Source organism: Lissotriton helveticus, chromosome 9, assembly GCF_964261635.1.
Source record: "Lissotriton helveticus chromosome 9, aLisHel1.1, whole genome shotgun sequence".
NCBI classification, from domain to species: domain Eukaryota; kingdom Metazoa; phylum Chordata; class Amphibia; order Caudata; family Salamandridae; genus Lissotriton; species Lissotriton helveticus.
In genome coordinates this window covers 485,403,955-485,422,765 of record NC_136070.1, presented here as the reverse complement: position 1 = coordinate 485,422,765, position 18,811 = coordinate 485,403,955, and the positions used below count along the sequence as shown (strand labels likewise).

Here is an 18,811-nt window from a genome sequence, read left to right as displayed (position 1 = left end):
GCAGCAATGCATGTAATCTGAAGATCACAGTTTCAAAAGATAGCGCATGTGGTTGTTACAGATATCCTTGCGCAATTTGTTGGTTACAAGTTTTGATTCTGAGAAATAGAATGGGCTAAGCTCGTAATTTGCATGTGTTTTAATTAGACTTACCCACCTCTCTCCATGCCATTATGGTCGCAGTTTAATACATTCTGGGTGATGCAGCAATGGTTTGTTTCTATTGAACACCCTAGACTACCACACCCGACACCATTGATTTGTAGGTGAAAAGTTCACGACTAGAAATTCTGTCCATGAGGACACGCAGTGAGGTGGTCAGTCTAGTTTGAATCATTAGAAGGCTAGGCTAATATAGAATATTTTCCTTTGCGTCTTAATGAAATAAATCCTATTGTGTTAGACAGTAATACATATTATGTGCCAAAAACAGTTGTGTATGTATTTTGTAAAGGGTCATTATTAGTAGGCTTTTACAACTCATACCCCACTCTCCTCCACCCCACTGTCTTTGCCAAGTTGACATGTGGGAAAGCAGCATGCGGTACTTTCCTCTGAACACCTGCTGATTCTGGCATTAAGGTGTGATTGGACTTTATTTGACTGATGCCTCTGTATTTGGAGGGGGCAGGTGAATTTAGAGGAGCCTAGGAGTCTTTCTCTTTTGTTTTGATGATCTGTTCGGTTCTTTCGATCAGAAAGCTTAGGGGCCATATTTTTTAGAGGCCTGCATCCCATTTGCACCACGCAAAGAGGCACATATGGGACGCAAACCTCTAAATCAGATTTTTAAAGCCACTTTATGTGGCTCTCAGTTACTTCAAAGATCTGGAGTAACGCAACGCAGCGCAAATCTCTGAATGTGTTACACTCTGGGTAGGCGTTCCATGGGCATTGTGTGGGTTTTCACGCAACTCCCACGGATTTTGCGCATCCCTAGATTTACAAGAACTTGTAAACCTGGGGATGTGCCAAAATGTTACACCTTCCCAGGGAAGGCGTAACAAGAAGAAATATCTCTATTTCTTCGTGTCTCTTCTTCTTTCAATGTGTGCTGCATTCTGCAGCATAGATAGGAAGAGGAGTATGCCTCCTAGGGATTGATTTTGTGCCGGAAGCTGCCCATTCCTACACAAAAACAATCCTGCATGCAACACAGGCACCCTTGTGCCTGAGTTGGGTCTTGACTTCCAAAAGGACGCAAGGGGAAGGACAGGAGTGTGCCGTATTGCCTTATAGATGGCGCAATCCTGCTGTTTCCCTGTCACGCAGTGCAGCGCAGCAAGATGAAGTCTCTAACACAGCAGCAGGGGCAGCAAGCAGTGAGAACAAATTGATTTTTAGCTGTAGATGGCGCTCCAGGCCCAGCCTTATGGCTATGACCACCCTTGTAGGGGCAACCCTCCACTGTGTGGAGACATCTGTGTTAAGGGAAGATGAACATTCACTTATGTACAACTCAAATGAAACACCTGTAAAACCATAAAAAAAGAGTCACACTTTGGTATAGAAATTGCCAGTTCCACCCTGCAGTGCGATTTCTTTTTTATTGCAATTTTCAGTTATATGAGGATAACCTGTAGGTGTTGATTAGCAGCGTGAAGATATGCACCTTTCACAATGCAGCATAGCATTATGTTCCGGAAACAATTTATAATATATGTTACATAGGATAGTTTCAGTTACCTTAGAGTTCACAAAGCACGCGGTCCGATACCTGATTCTCGTCGGTGTCGGTGAACAACTCCGTAACTTAATATATGGTGCAGTTATAATCTCTAGCCTAAATTCACAAGTGGTCTAGACATGCTATTATCACGTATACAGCTTGACTGATCGCATGACGCTATTTTAAAGAGGATTTATTTTTGCACTCTGTGCAAATGTGGCGTGAGCTTAATTTGCACGCACATTTGTATACTGTATTGTGCTTGTCTAGTGACTCGAGACTGAGACGAACTAAAACGTCGACGGGAATGTCGATAAAGGCGTCAATAAAGCTTACTTTTGGATTACACAACAGGATTTTGCAGATTAGTGTGCTGAGATTAGTGAGTGTACAGGCAGTGAACGCACTCTGGGACGGTTTACTTCCTGTGTTTGTCCTGTCCCTTTGCAAAGACGCTACCTGGAAACCTGCAGTCACGTGGTTCTTTTTTTTTTTCTCCTCATGAATCGTATTTCGTGTACGCACAGGTGTTGTAGACTGGAAATGAAAGCGATTTGAAGACGCGATGTTTTTGTTTTTGTGTTTGCGTCTGTGCCACGCTGCTAACACGCATCCCCTCCCACGTGCTTTCAGGAAGGTGCTGTGACCAAGGCCCCGGACGACCCGCGGCCCGAGGCCATCCTTCATGGCTGCCGGGAGCAGGTTACCGGCCTGGAGAAGTGGCTGCACGGCGCAGAAACCTCGCTGACAGCTGGCAGGCGCAACCCGGAAATGCAGCAGGTGCTTGAACAGCAGCTCCGAGACTGCCAGGTGAGCAGTAAAAGTCACAATGAGCACGTCACTTAATCTTCTTTCGCTATCCACCGTCTTTGTTGACAAGATGCCTTAATATGTACTCTGAAGTTTTGTTCACTGCACCGCCTTGGCGGCACAGGTAGAAGCACAGTTATAAGAGACCAGTTTATTTTAAGAAAGAGTGCATGTTGTATTACTCAATAAACCACTAGGGGCTTTCATTTATTTGCAGTGCTGCAATTGGAACAAAATACTACAGGGAAACTAATAAATTGGGGTCAGGGTGTGGCATGGGAAAGGAGGTGGAGTCCCTAGGGGAGCTTGAAAAGCAGAGTCTGACAGTCAATTTATACGATTTATACATTTGTTTAAAACAATCTGCTGCAAAGAAATTGGCAACAAGGCATAGGTTAAAGTAAATCTGTTCTAGCTTATTCATTTGGCCACAAAGAGGATGCATTTTAAGATAGCTTACAGGGTTAAGACACCTGCTGCAGAGATCTTTGTGTGCCCATCAATGATGAGGGGATTATAATTGCGGTAGGCTAATGCAAGAGATTAACCCAGTTTTGGAAGAGTTCTGTGGTTTGCCCAGTCACAGCTGTGACCCATAAAGTAGCATAGGAAGTTAATTTGACTGCTGCAAAGCACATCATGTAATCAGGTCATAAGTCGGGGGTAAGCGCGGGTAGACAGCATCCACCCACTATTTTCACAGGGTGGAAGCTGTCCACCTTGTCAAGAAATTGGGGCCCATAGAAAGACGCTGAACTTGTCCCGGTGTCATTTTCAGACACATGACTTGTTGAGCAGCTCCTGCACATTGTCTGCTTTCCATTCCCAGCAGAAATGCGCAGGCAGGAGTTTTTTTTTTAATGTTGTATTCACCTCCAGCTGAGCCAAATATAAAGGCCATCATGCCTCCTTTTGATCAATCAATCAATCAGGTGTTTGTTAAGCGCGACTACTCACCCGTAAGGTTCTCAAGGCACTGGGGGGTAGGGGGGTAGTCGCAGGTTCCAGTCCATCAAGAAATGGGTCTGTCGAAGAGTCAGGTTTTGAGGTTTCTGTATCCTGGTTGGTTCCGAGTATCCTGGTTGGAGGCAGTCTGGGGCCTCACACTAAAATGCACATGCAACGGAGGCAAAACAGAAGCACACAGCTTGTTATCACTTTATAGGTACTTAAGAGAGGCATACATTTGACTTAGTTAAGCCCCTGTAAATAAATGCATTCAATGTAAGAATGTCAGATGCGTTGGTCTATCCCAATATTCACACAAATACAAATTAAAATACTACTATTTCATTTCTTTTATAGTGCTACTCATCCCAATACAGGATGTCAGAGCACTTTAAGTAACATACACATTATACATTGACAATTAATCTTGTAAGTGTGTGAATCAATGTACAAGATGTGTTACAAAAGATAGTGAGAGTTGCAAGGTGTAGGAGACACATGTCCTTCATAGCTCACTGTGCAGTATATATTTTTTTTAAATTGTGTTTTATTAATTTTGCATAAACCATACAGTACAAAGGATCTGTTCCACATACAACTCACTGTGCTGTATTAGTATTACAATTAATGAACTGAAAGTAACGAAAGGATCCCTGTGTTGAACGCAATAACCCACTTATATACAGAAATAAAAAATCTGTCATCCGCATGTTACATGATGTAGTTTGCAGGAAATACATTAACATTCTATACTTCTTTGATTCAAATCTAGGACTACCCAAAGCATAGATCTCTCCAACAAAAGCGTTAACCTCCAGAGTTATCTTACCATTATTACTATTCGCTGGGATTTACTGGGTACACAAAGATCTCTGCAGCAGGTGCCCTAACCCCATACGATATTTTAAAATGCAGACTTTGCAACCAATTAAGCAAACAGATCTACTGCCATGCTTCTCCTTGTTGCCAATATCTTTGTGACAGGGTTTAAAAAAAAAAATTGTTAGTTGGTGCCCAGATATTGCGTTGGGACTGCGCCACTTATTTGGCACAACCCTGCCGCAAAATCTCATGTTTAAAATCTAGTAATGTGGTTAAATGATGTCATGATATACCTGATAAACATGTGTGAGGTCTTAATATCTGATGTCACTTCTTGTGATGCCACTTCCACAAGGTCACTTTCTGTGATGCCACGTGCGATGTCACATGCCTTGACGTCACAGGCTGTGATCGAACTTGCCATGATGTCACTTGCATAGTGCCTAAATTGGTTAGTCTCTCTCCCCCCACGTGTTTTTTAGGACTTGCGCCCTGCCTGCTTGTAACATGCAGATAACCTATTTGTATTATATGTAGGAAGGTAAGTTGGCTATTGCGTTTGACATCAATATCCTTTTGTTACTTTCAGTTCATAGGTTACAATCCTTCTAATATAGCACAGTGATCTATTTACCAGCACCAATGAGCTGCATGCAAACTGTAAATCATGGGTTTAGATACTTTTTTATAATCAGTTGTTATTCTAAGACTGTGAAGAAGGGTTCCATTGCAAAGTAATATAGTTAGGTTAGAAGAGGCAACCACAATAACTGTGTTATGTTTTATATCCTGACCGTGTTTCTCCCGGCCATTCAACCGTAAAACATAATGTCTACAAGTATGGACGATATGAAAGTGCTACCCCTTATAACTTTCAGTGTCTTGCGTTAACATTTCCTGTACATTGATTTACACACTTGTATGATTGATTGTGCCTCTGAGTGTTATATAAAGCACTCTGACACACTGCAGTGGGGTGAGTAGGGCTGTAAAAGAATTAAATTTAAAAAATACTAGGCAGAATTTAAATCATAACTTGTGTAATTGCTCAGACACACAGATATATATTGGATTCTTACATCGCATGCACATTTCTTACATAGGGTGTTGGACAAATTAAAACAAACCTGCTTCCAAGTCATAGTTTCTATAAAGTACTTCTGAAGGGATAAGCTCTATGCCTTTATTTCCTTCCATTGCATTGGCAATTGGTAATAGGCTTCAGATAGCTCACACATGGGCTGATACTTGAGCAAAATAAGGGGTATGTCATTTAAATAAGGCCTTCCGATTGGGCCAGGTTTAAAGTAGAAGTAAGAAAGCCCCTATCTGCTTGCAGGTTGCTGCTCTGAACGGAATGCAGACAACTTGTGAGTGCTGCAGAATTATGTACAGGTGTCTGAAAAAGACACAAGGGCGAATTCTGCATATTTCCCTGGTTCAACCGAATCCCAAATCTGGTCCAGAAATAGCTGCAAGAACTGGAATCGGTGGCAATCCTATTACTTTCCAGTGTTGTTTGTGTTCCTCAAGCTTGTGCATTTAGCCTGTCTCGGTACCAGTAAACACAGTCTGTGTGCATTAATGTCCTTCATTTTCTCGAACCCTTGTCTAGCATTCACAGCGTGACTTTGTAGTATTTGTGAATTTTATTGTCTTTGTTGGCAAACATACAGTTTTGCTGCTGGTGTAATGATGCACGCTTCTGCTCACCTTAACTTCATCCTTATTGGGATCTCATATTCGATGAATTATGAAAGAGAAACCAATGCTATACTTGGTTATGGTACTTGTACCTGGGATGATAAACCCCAAAATACTTTTCTTGAGAATTCGGGCCTCATGTGCAAAAAACATTGTTCAGATTCCTAAATAGTGAATATAGCGATTCATTATTTAAGAAATTGGAAAATATTATGTGCTATGAGACCATTGTCTTCAATAGCGTGTTTTAGGATTCGCTATTTAGGGATATAAGGCCATATGTAGGAAGAACGATACATCAGTTAATGCTGGACACAAACCAAACCTGTTAAAAATACGGCCCTCCTACTACCTAAAAACTAGAAAAGGGTGTGTGGGGAAAAATCTGGCATTCTGCAGAGTGCGGAAAACAACCACTGAGAGGAGCTGTGGGATGAAATCACCCAATGACTCAGGCAGACCATGGCAAAACAGGAGCTAAGATGCCAAAGATGGCCTCTCCTCAGAGTTAAAAACACTTAAGAGTACCTTCCCACACCCCGCTCTACCTCTACCTAATGACCATCTGCCTGGAAGTGACATATGACGGAGGCATCAACCCTATTAAGCAAATTTTAAAACATAGGACACATCCAACACCGCCATTACCTGCTCCTGAGTGTGTAGCATTTCATGCTGAGTGAGACATTTTTCAATTTCACTCTTCCAGATAATTTTTCATCCCATTGTCAGATTTTCTCCCGCTACCTTCCTCCTTTTCCTGCCTCTATCTTTTCTTGGTCTGAGTTGAAGTTAGATGATAACAAAATACATCCTGTTCCCCAAAAATAAGTGCTGGTGCCCTCTACCTGCACAAATTAGGACTGGCCTAGATGACTGGTTGCCCATTTAAACACTGATCCTGAATTATTTCTGGTTTTAGGCACATATTCCACTAATGTGGTAGTTTCCTGTGCACCAGTTTATCGACTCAGGCCTCACTGATTGAGGAGCATTCAAAATGTGGCCAATACAGGCCATTGAGTATTTCCAGGCTGATTTGACCAAATTAGCAGTCCTACCATCCCTTTTTCCAAAAAAGTGCTTTTTGACAAGAGAATTATTAGAACAAATAGGAACCATAACCGCATAGACTGAAGTACACTGATTGCACCAGGGGTGGTTTGCTTCATCTTTGCTGCATGCCGAATACAATTTTTTACTCACCATTAGACTGACCAAATTGTGCAAGTTTTAGTTGCTCTTGTCTGATTGTGCAAATAACAGCACAAAACTGTGTGGTCTAAATGTACAGTCTCTAGAGAGATGGTTTCTTGAAAGGGATTATGACAAAGTTTAGCTAGCTCTTTTGCATTCTCCTTTCTTCGAGATGACCCTACCAATACCACATTTGCAATGTAACAAACTCAAATACCATCTGCATTTAAATACGTTTTCTCAAATGATTTTTGGGAAACTGAGTTTACTGCACTACCTAGGCCTAGCATAATGCATTTATTTGTTTTTATCTTTTTTTTAAATTTGTAGATCCGCCCAACTATCAAAAAAGTACAAATCCCCTTTCAGGCAATAATTCAAAACATCTTCAAAAACAAAGAGGGGAGAAAGGAGCTTCACCGGGTCCACTCAGCTCCCAAAGGGCATACTTATATAACCAAACTAGAGTGGATCACCTCAATTGTTATGCCTGAGTCTCACAGTTGTTGTTCTGGAAACCCTCAGACACTACTCCCCTCTAGCGGTGTATATTAGCTCCACTGGGGCATTTTTTGTGGGTGGCCTCATCAGGTTCCACACCTGGGTACTCGCTCGCCCAGGTGAGCGATGCCTCTAACTGGAGAGAGAGCGTCTGGTAACTCACACTGGTGGGATCCGTACATAGAAAATAGAATTAAAACAACCGAGAGACTCTGGCATAACAATTGTGCTGGTACACTCTATTTTGATTATATTAATAATTCAGAGCAAACTACACCTTACAATATATTTAATATAATAATTATAACAATTGTGAAAATGCAGCTAACAATAGGAATTGAAAAAGGAAAATCGTGTAAGATATCAAATATGACACATGCCTTTATTGTTGTCCTTTTCTTAATTCTGCCCCTTATATTTGCTCCTTGATAATCGAGACTAGATAATTGATCCTTCCACCCAAGCCAGATAAAGGTCGGTTCTTTTATTTTTTTTTACAACCCTTAGCAATCAGGTTACTGGCAATTGTAATCACACACAGGACCACCTGTTTTTTCTACTTTTGAAAAAAAATGAACTTTGGATTGAGGTTAGCTGCCAGGTGAGCACTGTGCTCTTGGCTAAAAAGATATATGCCCAATCTGGGATGGAAAATCCCTCTCATCATGACAGATGTGTACCCCATGCCTTATGTGCTCCAACTTGTCCTGCCTCATAGTGCTTCAGGCGGTGGAACACGTGACATTTGGAAGAGTCGGAAACTCGGACTACTAGTGGGCTTATCGAACCCTACAGCCCTGACTCCAGGGAACTGTGTGTATTGTTTGTGTATGTTTCTTTTAACTTTGTGTTCGTATAAATACTCCTTTTTTTCATAAAGCAATTATTTGACTGGCCAATCATATATTGGTGCTTTTGAATGATTTTTAGGTAGTAAGACTGTTCTTCCACCCCCAACCATGCATCTACCAACCTAATCCCCCACCCAGCAAATCCTTGGACTGCTCAACCTTCACTACTACTAAGAGTCAAGTGCTGAAAGGGTACCTGGAAAAGTCGCTCAGTACCCATAGTAAGTTTGGCCCCGGGACATCAGGAGTAAAAGGCCTCAACCCCCACGATTGAGCCCAGTAACTCCTACTTGCCCTGTGACCCTCAGGAAGGGGGTTCTGACAGCCCAAAATGTCTTTAATTTAGGACATATTGCAGACATATGTACCATGTTGGCCAGGCGAGCCCATATTTAGTTCATTCACTACTTTCCAAACTGTCTTACTTTTTCATCTGAGCAGGTGTGATAAAATAAAACAATGGGCAAAAATGAGTAGATTTATGGCACATAGTAGCAATAATCAAGAGGAAATCATGCAAAGGTTCTCTAAAATGTGCTGAGTTATTAGGTATGCTCACTCAGTGAGCCAATTCATCTGTAAACTCCAAACTGTCATCTAGCTTGCCCTCCAAAAATGTCTCTGCTATTAGAAAATATGACTCTGAAAATTAAATTAACAATCAGGGACACATATAGCGTAGCCTGGATGAGTCAAAGAGTGTTGAGTAAAATAATTCTGTACTTGTACGAGTTAAAGAAAACTATGTTAGTAAATACTAATCTTGCTCTGGTAGTTAAAAGATACTTCGAAGGTCTTGAAGTATAGGCAACAAAGAAATAAGAGCTATGCCATGAGACAGCTGTGTGCATTGGCATTCCATGGGCGTCATTCAAATCTGATGGCAAACCAACATTCTCCCCCAAGACATACAAATGGCATGACCAAGAAGTAGCTTAAGATTTTTTTTTACTTTAGTCACAGGTAAAAAACGGACTAAACTTTAAAGAGAATTTATTTCAAGAATCTTGGGTTGCCAAAACTTAAATGGGGTGTGTCAATGAGCAGGTGAATAAAGTAGCTGTCTGTATTGGTGGCAAAACTTTATTACAATTTCCCATGATGAGTAAAGTTTCTTTTAAATGGTCTTTTAATGAGTGGCATATACAGCATAGTCAGTCGTATTAATAAAACAGACAGTGTATACATTTAGGGCATACATAGAGTTAACTTAATAATTAGTGGCTTTATGTATATAGCATAAATTACTGGGTGTAGGGAGCAACTTTACCGGGTGCTTTTTTGTATTTGAATAGGTGATGATTTTAGTCTATTTACCGGAACCTGGGCTGGCTTATGCCGATGGATTGTTTGTATCCATTTGATATGAATTAGACTAATATTAATTGCCTTTTATACCTGCCACAATTACTTACATGATACCCAATAGAACACTTTTCCTGCATCTTGCTGCATAATAGCCAGGGGTTCTTAAGACTACATCAGTGGTTGCATACATCCTCGTTTTACGCACCCTGCAATTAAAAGTCACAAGCTTGAGGAATTTTAGGAAGAGAGCAGTGATGTCTGCTCTTTGTACTTCATATTCCCGTGAGAGGATTAGGTTCAAACTTGCCATTTTTCATGGAGCTAAATCATTAATTTTGCGGGTGGCCCCTGACAGGGTGCTATGAGCAGCTAATATATGATTCTGTAGGTCATCCAGTTGAGGTAAACAATGTTGCATATTTGTGTCTGAACAATGAACACTGCTTCTTGGTTTTCACTCTTTATAGTACAGGAAAATATTTCTGATGGATACTTTTAACTGCAGATTCCTCACCTTTGTAATAACCTCTAGGCGCCAGACTAGATACTGAAGGTTTGAAACAGCATTGCTCTTGCTTGCCAGTGGGTACCGTCGTGCAGCTCCTCATTGACATCCGCGTTGTGAGTGGCCAATTGAGTCCCATATAAGCGCCATGATTGCTTACCAAAGTCAGTTTCTTTCTTTCTGTGTCCTCATACGTATATCCAAGTCTCACTCACACTCTTTTTCCATCTGTTGAAAAGATTTTCCCTATTAGTTGTAAACCAGTGACAAGAAAACATGTCACCTTCAAAAACTACAGGGCTTAAGCCTAGTCAAGACTGCCAAAAGCAAATGTGTTTGGCAGACCCGCAGGAGATATGCCTCTGGTGTTTGGGTTCAGGTCATGACTCCAAATTGTGTGAAGAGTGTGCCCTCATGTATCAGAAGCTGATCCAGGAATGTGAAGTGAAACTGTATATCGCAGAACTCCATATTCCAATCCCCCAAAACAAGCCTTTCTAAACTCTTCCCTCTGACTCTTCCCCCTGACTCTTCCCCCTCCATACCCCTTTTACTCATCCCAAGCCTCCTTCTACTGCAATGACCTCCCCCCAAAAACATTCTAAATCCTTTCCTCTTCTATCCCTCCACTATCCTTTTCAATCAAAATAACAGACTAATATGGCCACCTCTCAAATTAATTTCATATTTCACCATACTAATTCACTACTAATCCTTTACGGGTTCTGTAGTCTCGTGCTACTCACCAAAAAAGAACTTCAACACCTAATCAGGGTAGGAAGTGCTATATAAATCAAAACCTTTTTACCTCTTCTATCCCTACGCTATCCTTCTAAATCCAAATAACTGACTACCATATCCCCCACTCAAATTACTTTCATATTTCACTTTTCTAATTTATCACCAATCCTTTATGGGTTCATGGGTAGCGTGCTACTCGTCGAAAAAGCCCTTTGACGCAGTAAGCGCTATATAAATGCAATTATAATACAATACAATAGGAAATCAAGCAATTTTCGCTCCCACTCAAAGTCGAGGGAGGGACATGCTCCAGCTCTCAGGGCCATTTCTGCAACAGGTTGTTGTCTAAGTCTTCCAGTAAGTCAAAGCAGAAGCACAAAAAGGCTAAGGGATATTTATCCTAGTTCCGGCACTCTATGCCTCAGAAGTTACAAGGATGTTAGGGTGCCTCTTGTTCTCGCTCCTGGTCCCCTGCTGGGGACCTGATTCCGCACCTGATCCAGATGCAACCTGAGTTTCTGGGCCATTAGCAACATCCTAACTGATTGAGGCATTTAGAAAGGCCATGTTGCTTATTTTTGGCACTCTTCTAATCATTCTGGCACACCTTTGAACCCCAAGGATTCATGGGGCCTCCACTTGAGGTAGTGTTGGGGAGTCTATGCTTGGTGCCGTATGCACCTCCTGAACCTGTCTTGGGTTTTGCATCGACTTTGGTTCTGACTTCCACTCTTGGTGCGGACTTCCACTCTATCACCAAATTCCATGCAGGTCCATTCCACATTGATGCCAGCCACACTGGAGGAGGACTCCACAGCAATAGACATATCTTACAACGAGCCAAACTGATCTCAGCCTCCTCCCAAAAACACCCTTTCAACTCTCCAGCAGCTTTTCAATTGTGACTTTGATCAAAGACAACCCGTCATCAGAGATGATGAAGAAGGTGATGGGGATGAATCACCCCCAGACTATGATAAAGACACATTTTACATGGATTTACAGGATGCCAGTGGCTTGGGCACTTCTGAGATTCTGCTTTGGTTCCACCCCCTGGTCCGTCAACAAAGGAGAGGAGGAGTGCTTACTTAGCTGTAATGATATGACACGCAGCAGGGGTATTTGACTTACAACATTCTGCTGTGGAAGTCAGGTCAAACATTCTCACTGAAGCTTTATAGGCTTCTTCCCAAACTCTTCTTCCATTCAATGAGGCCATGACTGCCACTTTACTGGCCACCTGGGCCAAGCATACATTTTTGCCCTACAACCCACTCAGACATATAGTCAGGTGAACTGTTACAATTGGGATACAAATATTTTTATTGGCTAGCCTAGCCCTGTGGTTGGTCAATGCAGATGTTTATTAGGGCGCTATTCCCATCCCACCCCGTGGCTCCAACCATCCAGGATGGTCAGGGTGGTTAGGATGCACTCACAAACACCGGAGTTTGACACCAAGAATTTGTGGACTCCCTCTTAAAATACGAAAAGCAAAACTTTAAGGCTCAAATGACAGTGAGCTCTTAATCATTTTAATCCCAAAGCTTTCCCTCGTAAAATGCCACAAACAAATTGATTCATTATATAAACTAATTGACTCCTGAAATGAATAATCAGTTTGTTCCAAATCTAGACACAAATTAACAAATAGATATTTGAAGGCTTAAGCTGGCTATAAAATACATTGTGTCAAAATAGGAAAATCATTTACTGCACTCTAGTTAATAATTAGTGCAACAAAACAGGCTGTGCTTAATTCATGCGGGTGGTAGAGGTGGGGGGCGCTGAGATTTATTTTTGATCATCAGACTTTGACTCCAAGACATTAGGCAATGCCAGTAAAAGGAGAATAAAGGGGAAGATAAATCAAACATTAACTTGTAGTGTTGTGTAATCATGTGCAGTAGGACCCTTGGTGGATGCCTTATGAAATTACATAATCAGTTGGGGTGTGTCAGGGTGTGGTCAAAGTTTATGACGCATTACATTCAGTTAAAGGTTGCATGCTGAAGAATAAAGACATGTGTTACAGAGCTCAGTGTGTGGCGTGATCATTTATGTGCTCCAGAGCTGGGTTGAATGCGACAACTAGTGACGAGTAGGGTATACATGCTCCGAAGAAATTAGACTGCTCTCCCTGAGAGTTTGCCATGGTCCAGTAACCTGCTCATGTGTGCCATGTGCGCCTCAAGAAGCAATCTACGGTTGGCCTATGTGGAGTCAAAGCAGTGTTCTAGCTCTTCCAAGGCCCTCGAAGAAAGTGAAGGCCTACAGAGGAGCACAGTCAAAAAGCCAGACAAAAGCCTACTGGTAAGGCTGAAAGAAGAGATACTGCACCACATCGAAACACAGAGCCATTGTTCATATGAATCAGAAGTGCTACAGGCAGTGACAGACAGGTGCAAGAAAGTACTAAAGGCAGAGACGACCAGGCGCAATGAGAAACTAAAGTCAGTGACAACCGGGTACAATGCACAAAGTTTAGAGTGGTGATGAAAGTGTGAGAGAGACAAAACTGTTACTCACCATTAAGAAAGAAGATGGCGCTGTACGACATCAGCCTGGGCGTGATGACTCAGATGTAAGAATAAGGCTGATGCTTACAGAAGGTGCGGGTCCAAGTGGGTAGCGACCGTCATGGGAGCAGGATATACTCTCAGTGTCAGTAAGTCCCAACCCAAGTTATGATGCTGATGTGTTTCTGAAACCTCCAACACCATTCTACACCGCCAAAAAGCAGAATATTGGCACCAGATGGGCTGCATGGATTGAAACGTTCTATGATTTCTTTGATGCTCTAGAAGAAGTAGATGACAAAAAGATCATCAAATATTTAAAGAACCTTGCAGGTGTTTGTTAGAATGGAGATCTCTAGTTGGCAGATGTAGGTACCTTTGTCTAAGTTGCGACCAATCTTACTAGTCAAGGTAAGGGGGAAACACTTCTAAAATAACCACAGCTCACCCTCTTGGTAGCTTGCCACGAGCAGACAGGCCTATCTCAGAGGCAGTGTGTAAAGCATTTGTGAACGCACAGTAGTACAATGAAAACACTACAAATGGACACCACACTAGTTTAGGAAAATAAGTAATCTTTATCTAAACCAAACAAGACCAAGTGACAAAACTCCACAATACAGTAATAACAATATGACTTTCAAATGGTAGAAATAGTTCAGTTCAAAGCAAATTGCAGATCCAGCACTTTTCACACAAAGTACTTGAATGCGTTGCGTACACAAACAAAAAGGGTTGCAGGGAAAGTGATGCATCGGTTCCTTACACTCAGGAAAGGTGATGTGTGGGTTCCTTACTCCAATAGAGGTGATGCTTTAGTTCCTTACTGCTGCTCAGGGGAGGTGATGCGTTGGTTACTTACTGGAGAGGAGGTGATGCGTCGGTTTCTTACTACGTGGGGAGGTGTGCGTCGGTTTCTTACTGCATCACCCAAGATGCAACAGGCTTCGCACCTCGATGCGATGCAACTATCCGTGACGATGCGTGGGTTCTTGCAGCCGAACAGCAGGCCTTGCGTCGGAATCGGTGAAGTGATCTCGAACTTCAGAGATCGGTGTACTTGATGCGCCATGCAGCGATTTCTCGAGCCGCGGGCAGGCGATGCAACGATTTCTTCGGCGAGGCATCGGAAACCGGTGCAGATGTGTTGCGCTTCTCGAAGTTGTGTTACTTTTCCCAGCTCCCAGCAGCAAACAGCCTCCAGAGGTCCAAAACAGCAGGCACCTCTCAGCAGGTAAGAACTCGCAGCAAGGAAGTTCAGGGGAGCTGGTGGTGAAGTCTTTGTGTCCCTGAAACTTCAGAACAGGAAGCAAGCTCAGTTTCAAGCCCTTGGAGACCTTCCTCAAGCAGGGGACACAGCAAACAGCATAGTCCTTTCTCCTTTCCTTGGCAGCAAGTAGCCACTGCAGGCCAACCCCAGACAACAAACTTCACTTTTTTTTGTAAAACAATTTTTATTGCAGAGGTAATGCGAGGTATACAATATACATGTCAATGTGGTCTCGGGGTTGCTATCAGTAACAGTACATCCAGTCACTATATACACAGCCTTATAACCCACATCCCGGAGGTTGGGTGGCGTATAAACATGTATCGCGTTGCGTCAGTTCACAAGTACATGTACCCCCAGTAAGTCATCACTCTCCGCTTTTAATAGTTCAATGCCTTCTGTACCCCTTCGGTCAACTGTGGTGTATGAACCCTCTTCAATGTCTCTGTTAGTTTAACTTTAACTCCCCCCCTCCCCTCCTGTCTCCCTGGTGTCTGGGCCTACGTGTTACAATTGAGAAATTTGGTGAGTTGGTGGTGTCAGGATCGTGAAAACAATGGTTAGGTGTGTGTGTCCGGCATTGGTGCGGTGTCTAACACCTCTTCCCCCAGGGCCTCCATTTGTTCTATGTCCTCCTCTTCATCTCTCGTAACTGCACTATCCCTAAGCGCCTGGACTAGGGTCTCCCACGCTAGCGCCGCTTCCTGAGCTTTCTTGTCCGCCGTACGCCTGGCCAGCTGGTACCTAAGTGTGCTCTCCGCCGCTGCCCATTTCAGAAATTCGTTCAGATGTGTCGGTGCCATCTTAGATTTCCAACCCCTGGTGAGCTCCCTCTTAGCGATGAGGAGGCCCATGTCTATAAATTTACTCGACAGTTTGGTTTTGCGCGTGTGTGGGAACCAATGTAGAAGGACGACCGCGCCGTCATAGTGCAGGACTCTGTCTGTGACCTCATTCAGGGTGTCCCCAACCCCCATCCGGTACTCATGTAATTGTGGACAGTCCCTGAGCATGTGTAGTAAACCCGCACCCACCAGTGTGCATCTGGGGCATGCTGCATCTACTGCGCCAAAGTATTGTGCTATTTTCTCCGGGGTGAGGTAGGCCCTATGAAGGATGTAAAGATGTATTAATTGGAAACGGGCATTTCTGGTACTGTTCCTAGTTCGCCGAAGGAGCTGGGACCATGTTGTGTCAGGGATTTCCTTTTGTAGATCAGTCTCCCATTGTGTTTTGAGGCGTGTTAGTGGTGGTATGTTTTCCGTGCTCATTCTGGAGTAAAGACAAGTAACCGCTTTGACCGTCCCTGCTGTCATCATCGTGTATTGGCACGCCAGTGACGTTGTGGGTTCAATCAGTCCTTCCCCCCAATGTGTCCGAATAGCCCTCACCACTGCCGCATGCAGTAAATAGTCTCCTCTTGGGAGATCGTATTGTTCCTGCAGAGTCCGGAATTCCGACAGCACCCCGTCGGCGTATAGGTCACCCACCATCTGAAGTCCCGCCTCTTCCCACAATTGGAGGTTCGACCAGTCCCCCCCATGTGGAAGCGCCGTCACCATCCCTAATGGTATTTCAGGCGCGTATGGGTGACCAGGACCGGCACGCTTTTGCATGCGATTCCAACATAGCCGTAGCGTCCTTTCTTCTTGGGTCAGCCCACTGAGTGTTAATTTCTGCTGTAGGGCTATATATGCCAGCACATGGCGGGGGGTGCCCGCTTCTCTGTCTTGTTCAGGACCCCGGTACACTCTTGCCACCTCCTGTGTAAAGAATTGCAGTTGCGCAGCCAAATAATAGAGCTCGAAGTCTGGGACCGCTAGCCCGCCCTGATCCTTCGGGCGCATGAGAGTCATCAGTGCGATCCGCCGCCTGCCTTCTCCCCATAAGAAGGATACTATGCTAGATTTCAGGTGCCTGAACACTTCTCCCGGTATCCATACCGGGATGGCCCTGAAAAAATACAACAATCGTGGCAGGGCGATCATTTTAAGGAGGGACACTCGTCCCGTCATGGATAGGGGGAGGGTAGCCCAGAAGGACATGTTGCCCTTCAACGCTCGAATACATCGTCCGACGTTCCCTTCCAATAAGTTGGCGGGATCGTGGTAGATGTAAACCCCAAGATAATGCAGGCAATCCGGCTCCCAGCGCATGGTAATGTTGGCCGTCGGACACTTCTCCCCTCTCCGGAGCGGAAAGAGGCAAGTTTTCGCCCAATTCACTTTCAGGCCTGAGAGTGCCCCGAATCTCAGTAGTAGAGCCTCCGCTCCCTCAACCGCCTCCTCGGCATTATCTAGGAATAGCAGGAGATCGTCTGCGTACAGCGATATATGGTGATAGGCCCCCCGTGCCTCAAGACCGCGGTACGCATCACCTCGTCTAGCCAGCATCGCAAATGGCTCCATGGCCAGAGCAAACAACAGAGGAGAAAGCGCACATCCCTGTCTCGTCCCCCTGTTCACCTCGTAGCGATCCGATATTAAAGCACCCACTCGCACCCTTGCGCCTGCCTGAGCATAAAGCACTTCGGTCCATTTTACATAATCGTCCCCTAGACCGAAACCCCGCATCACCGCATAGAGGTAGCCCCATTCCAGGCTATCGAATGCCTTTTCAATGTCGACTGACAACACCATAGGGGCCCTTGCGGTCTGTGGAGGGTCCGCTATTAGTCTGAGCAATCGCCGAATGTTGTGGGATGTGTTTCTAGTAGGGATGAAGCCCGATTGGTCTCCATGGATCAGACCCTTCATATGGGCTACCAGCCTCTCGGCGAGGATCGTGCTTAAGATTTTGTAATCCGTCGTCAACATTGACAACGGCCGGTATGATGCTGGGTCAGCGCTATCCCTACGCGGTTTTAGCAACGGGATCATGATCGCCTGGCGCATCGATTGGGGCAACTCTCCCCTCTTTTTGGCTTCATTATATACCGTTCTAAGTCGTGGGGCTAGTAAATCCACATACTTTGCGTAGAACTCAATAGGCAGCCCATCCATCCCCGGTGTTTTATTGCGCGCCATTTTCTTTATGGCTCCCCTAATTTCGGCGAGGACGACCGGGCCTCCGATTGTCTTAGCGTGCTCTGGGTCCAGCCGAGGCAGCTGGATCTCCGCTAACAAAGCCTCTGTCTCCTCGGGTCGGGTCTCCAAGCCCCTCCTGTATAAGTTGCCATAATAGTTTTGGAAGCACCTCACTATGTCCGGTTGGGTGGCACATACTTCCCCATCCGCCCCTGTTAAGGATAATATCGGGGTAGAACCCCTATTGGGGTTGGCCAGCCAGGCTAGGAGTGTCCCCGTCTTGTCCCCCTCGGCGAGAGCTTTAGTCAAGTAGGACTTGTAATCATAGCTGCGTAGGCGCTCCAATTCAACAGCTACTGCCTCTCGTGCTGCACAAACCCTCCCCTGTAGGTCGGGATTGCCGGGTCGCGATTTCTCAGCGTCCCGCAGTGTCCGTTCAGCCCTGTCCAAGTCCTCCACCAACGTTCGCCGTGCACCTGCAAATTTCCCTATGCAGTGTCCCCTTACCACTACCTTGAAGGCATTCCATTCGGTGGCTCTAGAGGCGGTGGTCTCCTCGTTCTCTGCAAAGTAGTGGGTGATTCTGAGTTCCAAGTCCGTTCTAAACGGTGGGTCATCCAGCGTGTCCGTCCGGAGCCGCCACGTCGGGATCGGTGCAGACCCATTCATCCAGGCTAGCGTGAGTAGTAGGGGATTATGATCTGAAATCGTACGCGTTAAATATTCCGTACGGGCAACCATCGGTAATACTTGTCGGGAGCCTAGGAATGCGTCTATACGGACATGGAGATCGTGCATGCTGGAATAGAAGGAATAGTCCCTCTCAGCAGGGTGTTGTATGCGCCACACATCAGTGAAGTCCCACTGCTCCTGCCATAGCAATCTATGCTTCGCTAGTCTGTGTACAGGGGAAGCGTGTAGTGGCGGGTGTGATCTATCT

The 18,811-nt window shown here is 44.4% G+C and overlaps 1 protein-coding gene across 1 annotated transcript in view; it reads left to right on the top strand.

Annotated features, from left to right (window-relative positions):
* Positions 1–18,811, top strand: part of SYNE2 (spectrin repeat containing nuclear envelope protein 2) — a 1,843,566-nt gene that overhangs the window by 1,203,275 nt on the left and 621,480 nt on the right. The window contains exon 99 of the mRNA XM_078660317.1: positions 2,303–2,479. Coding sequence (XP_078516443.1) covers positions 2,303–2,479 — 177 coding nt within the window. The remainder of the gene's footprint in view (positions 1–2,302; positions 2,480–18,811) is intronic.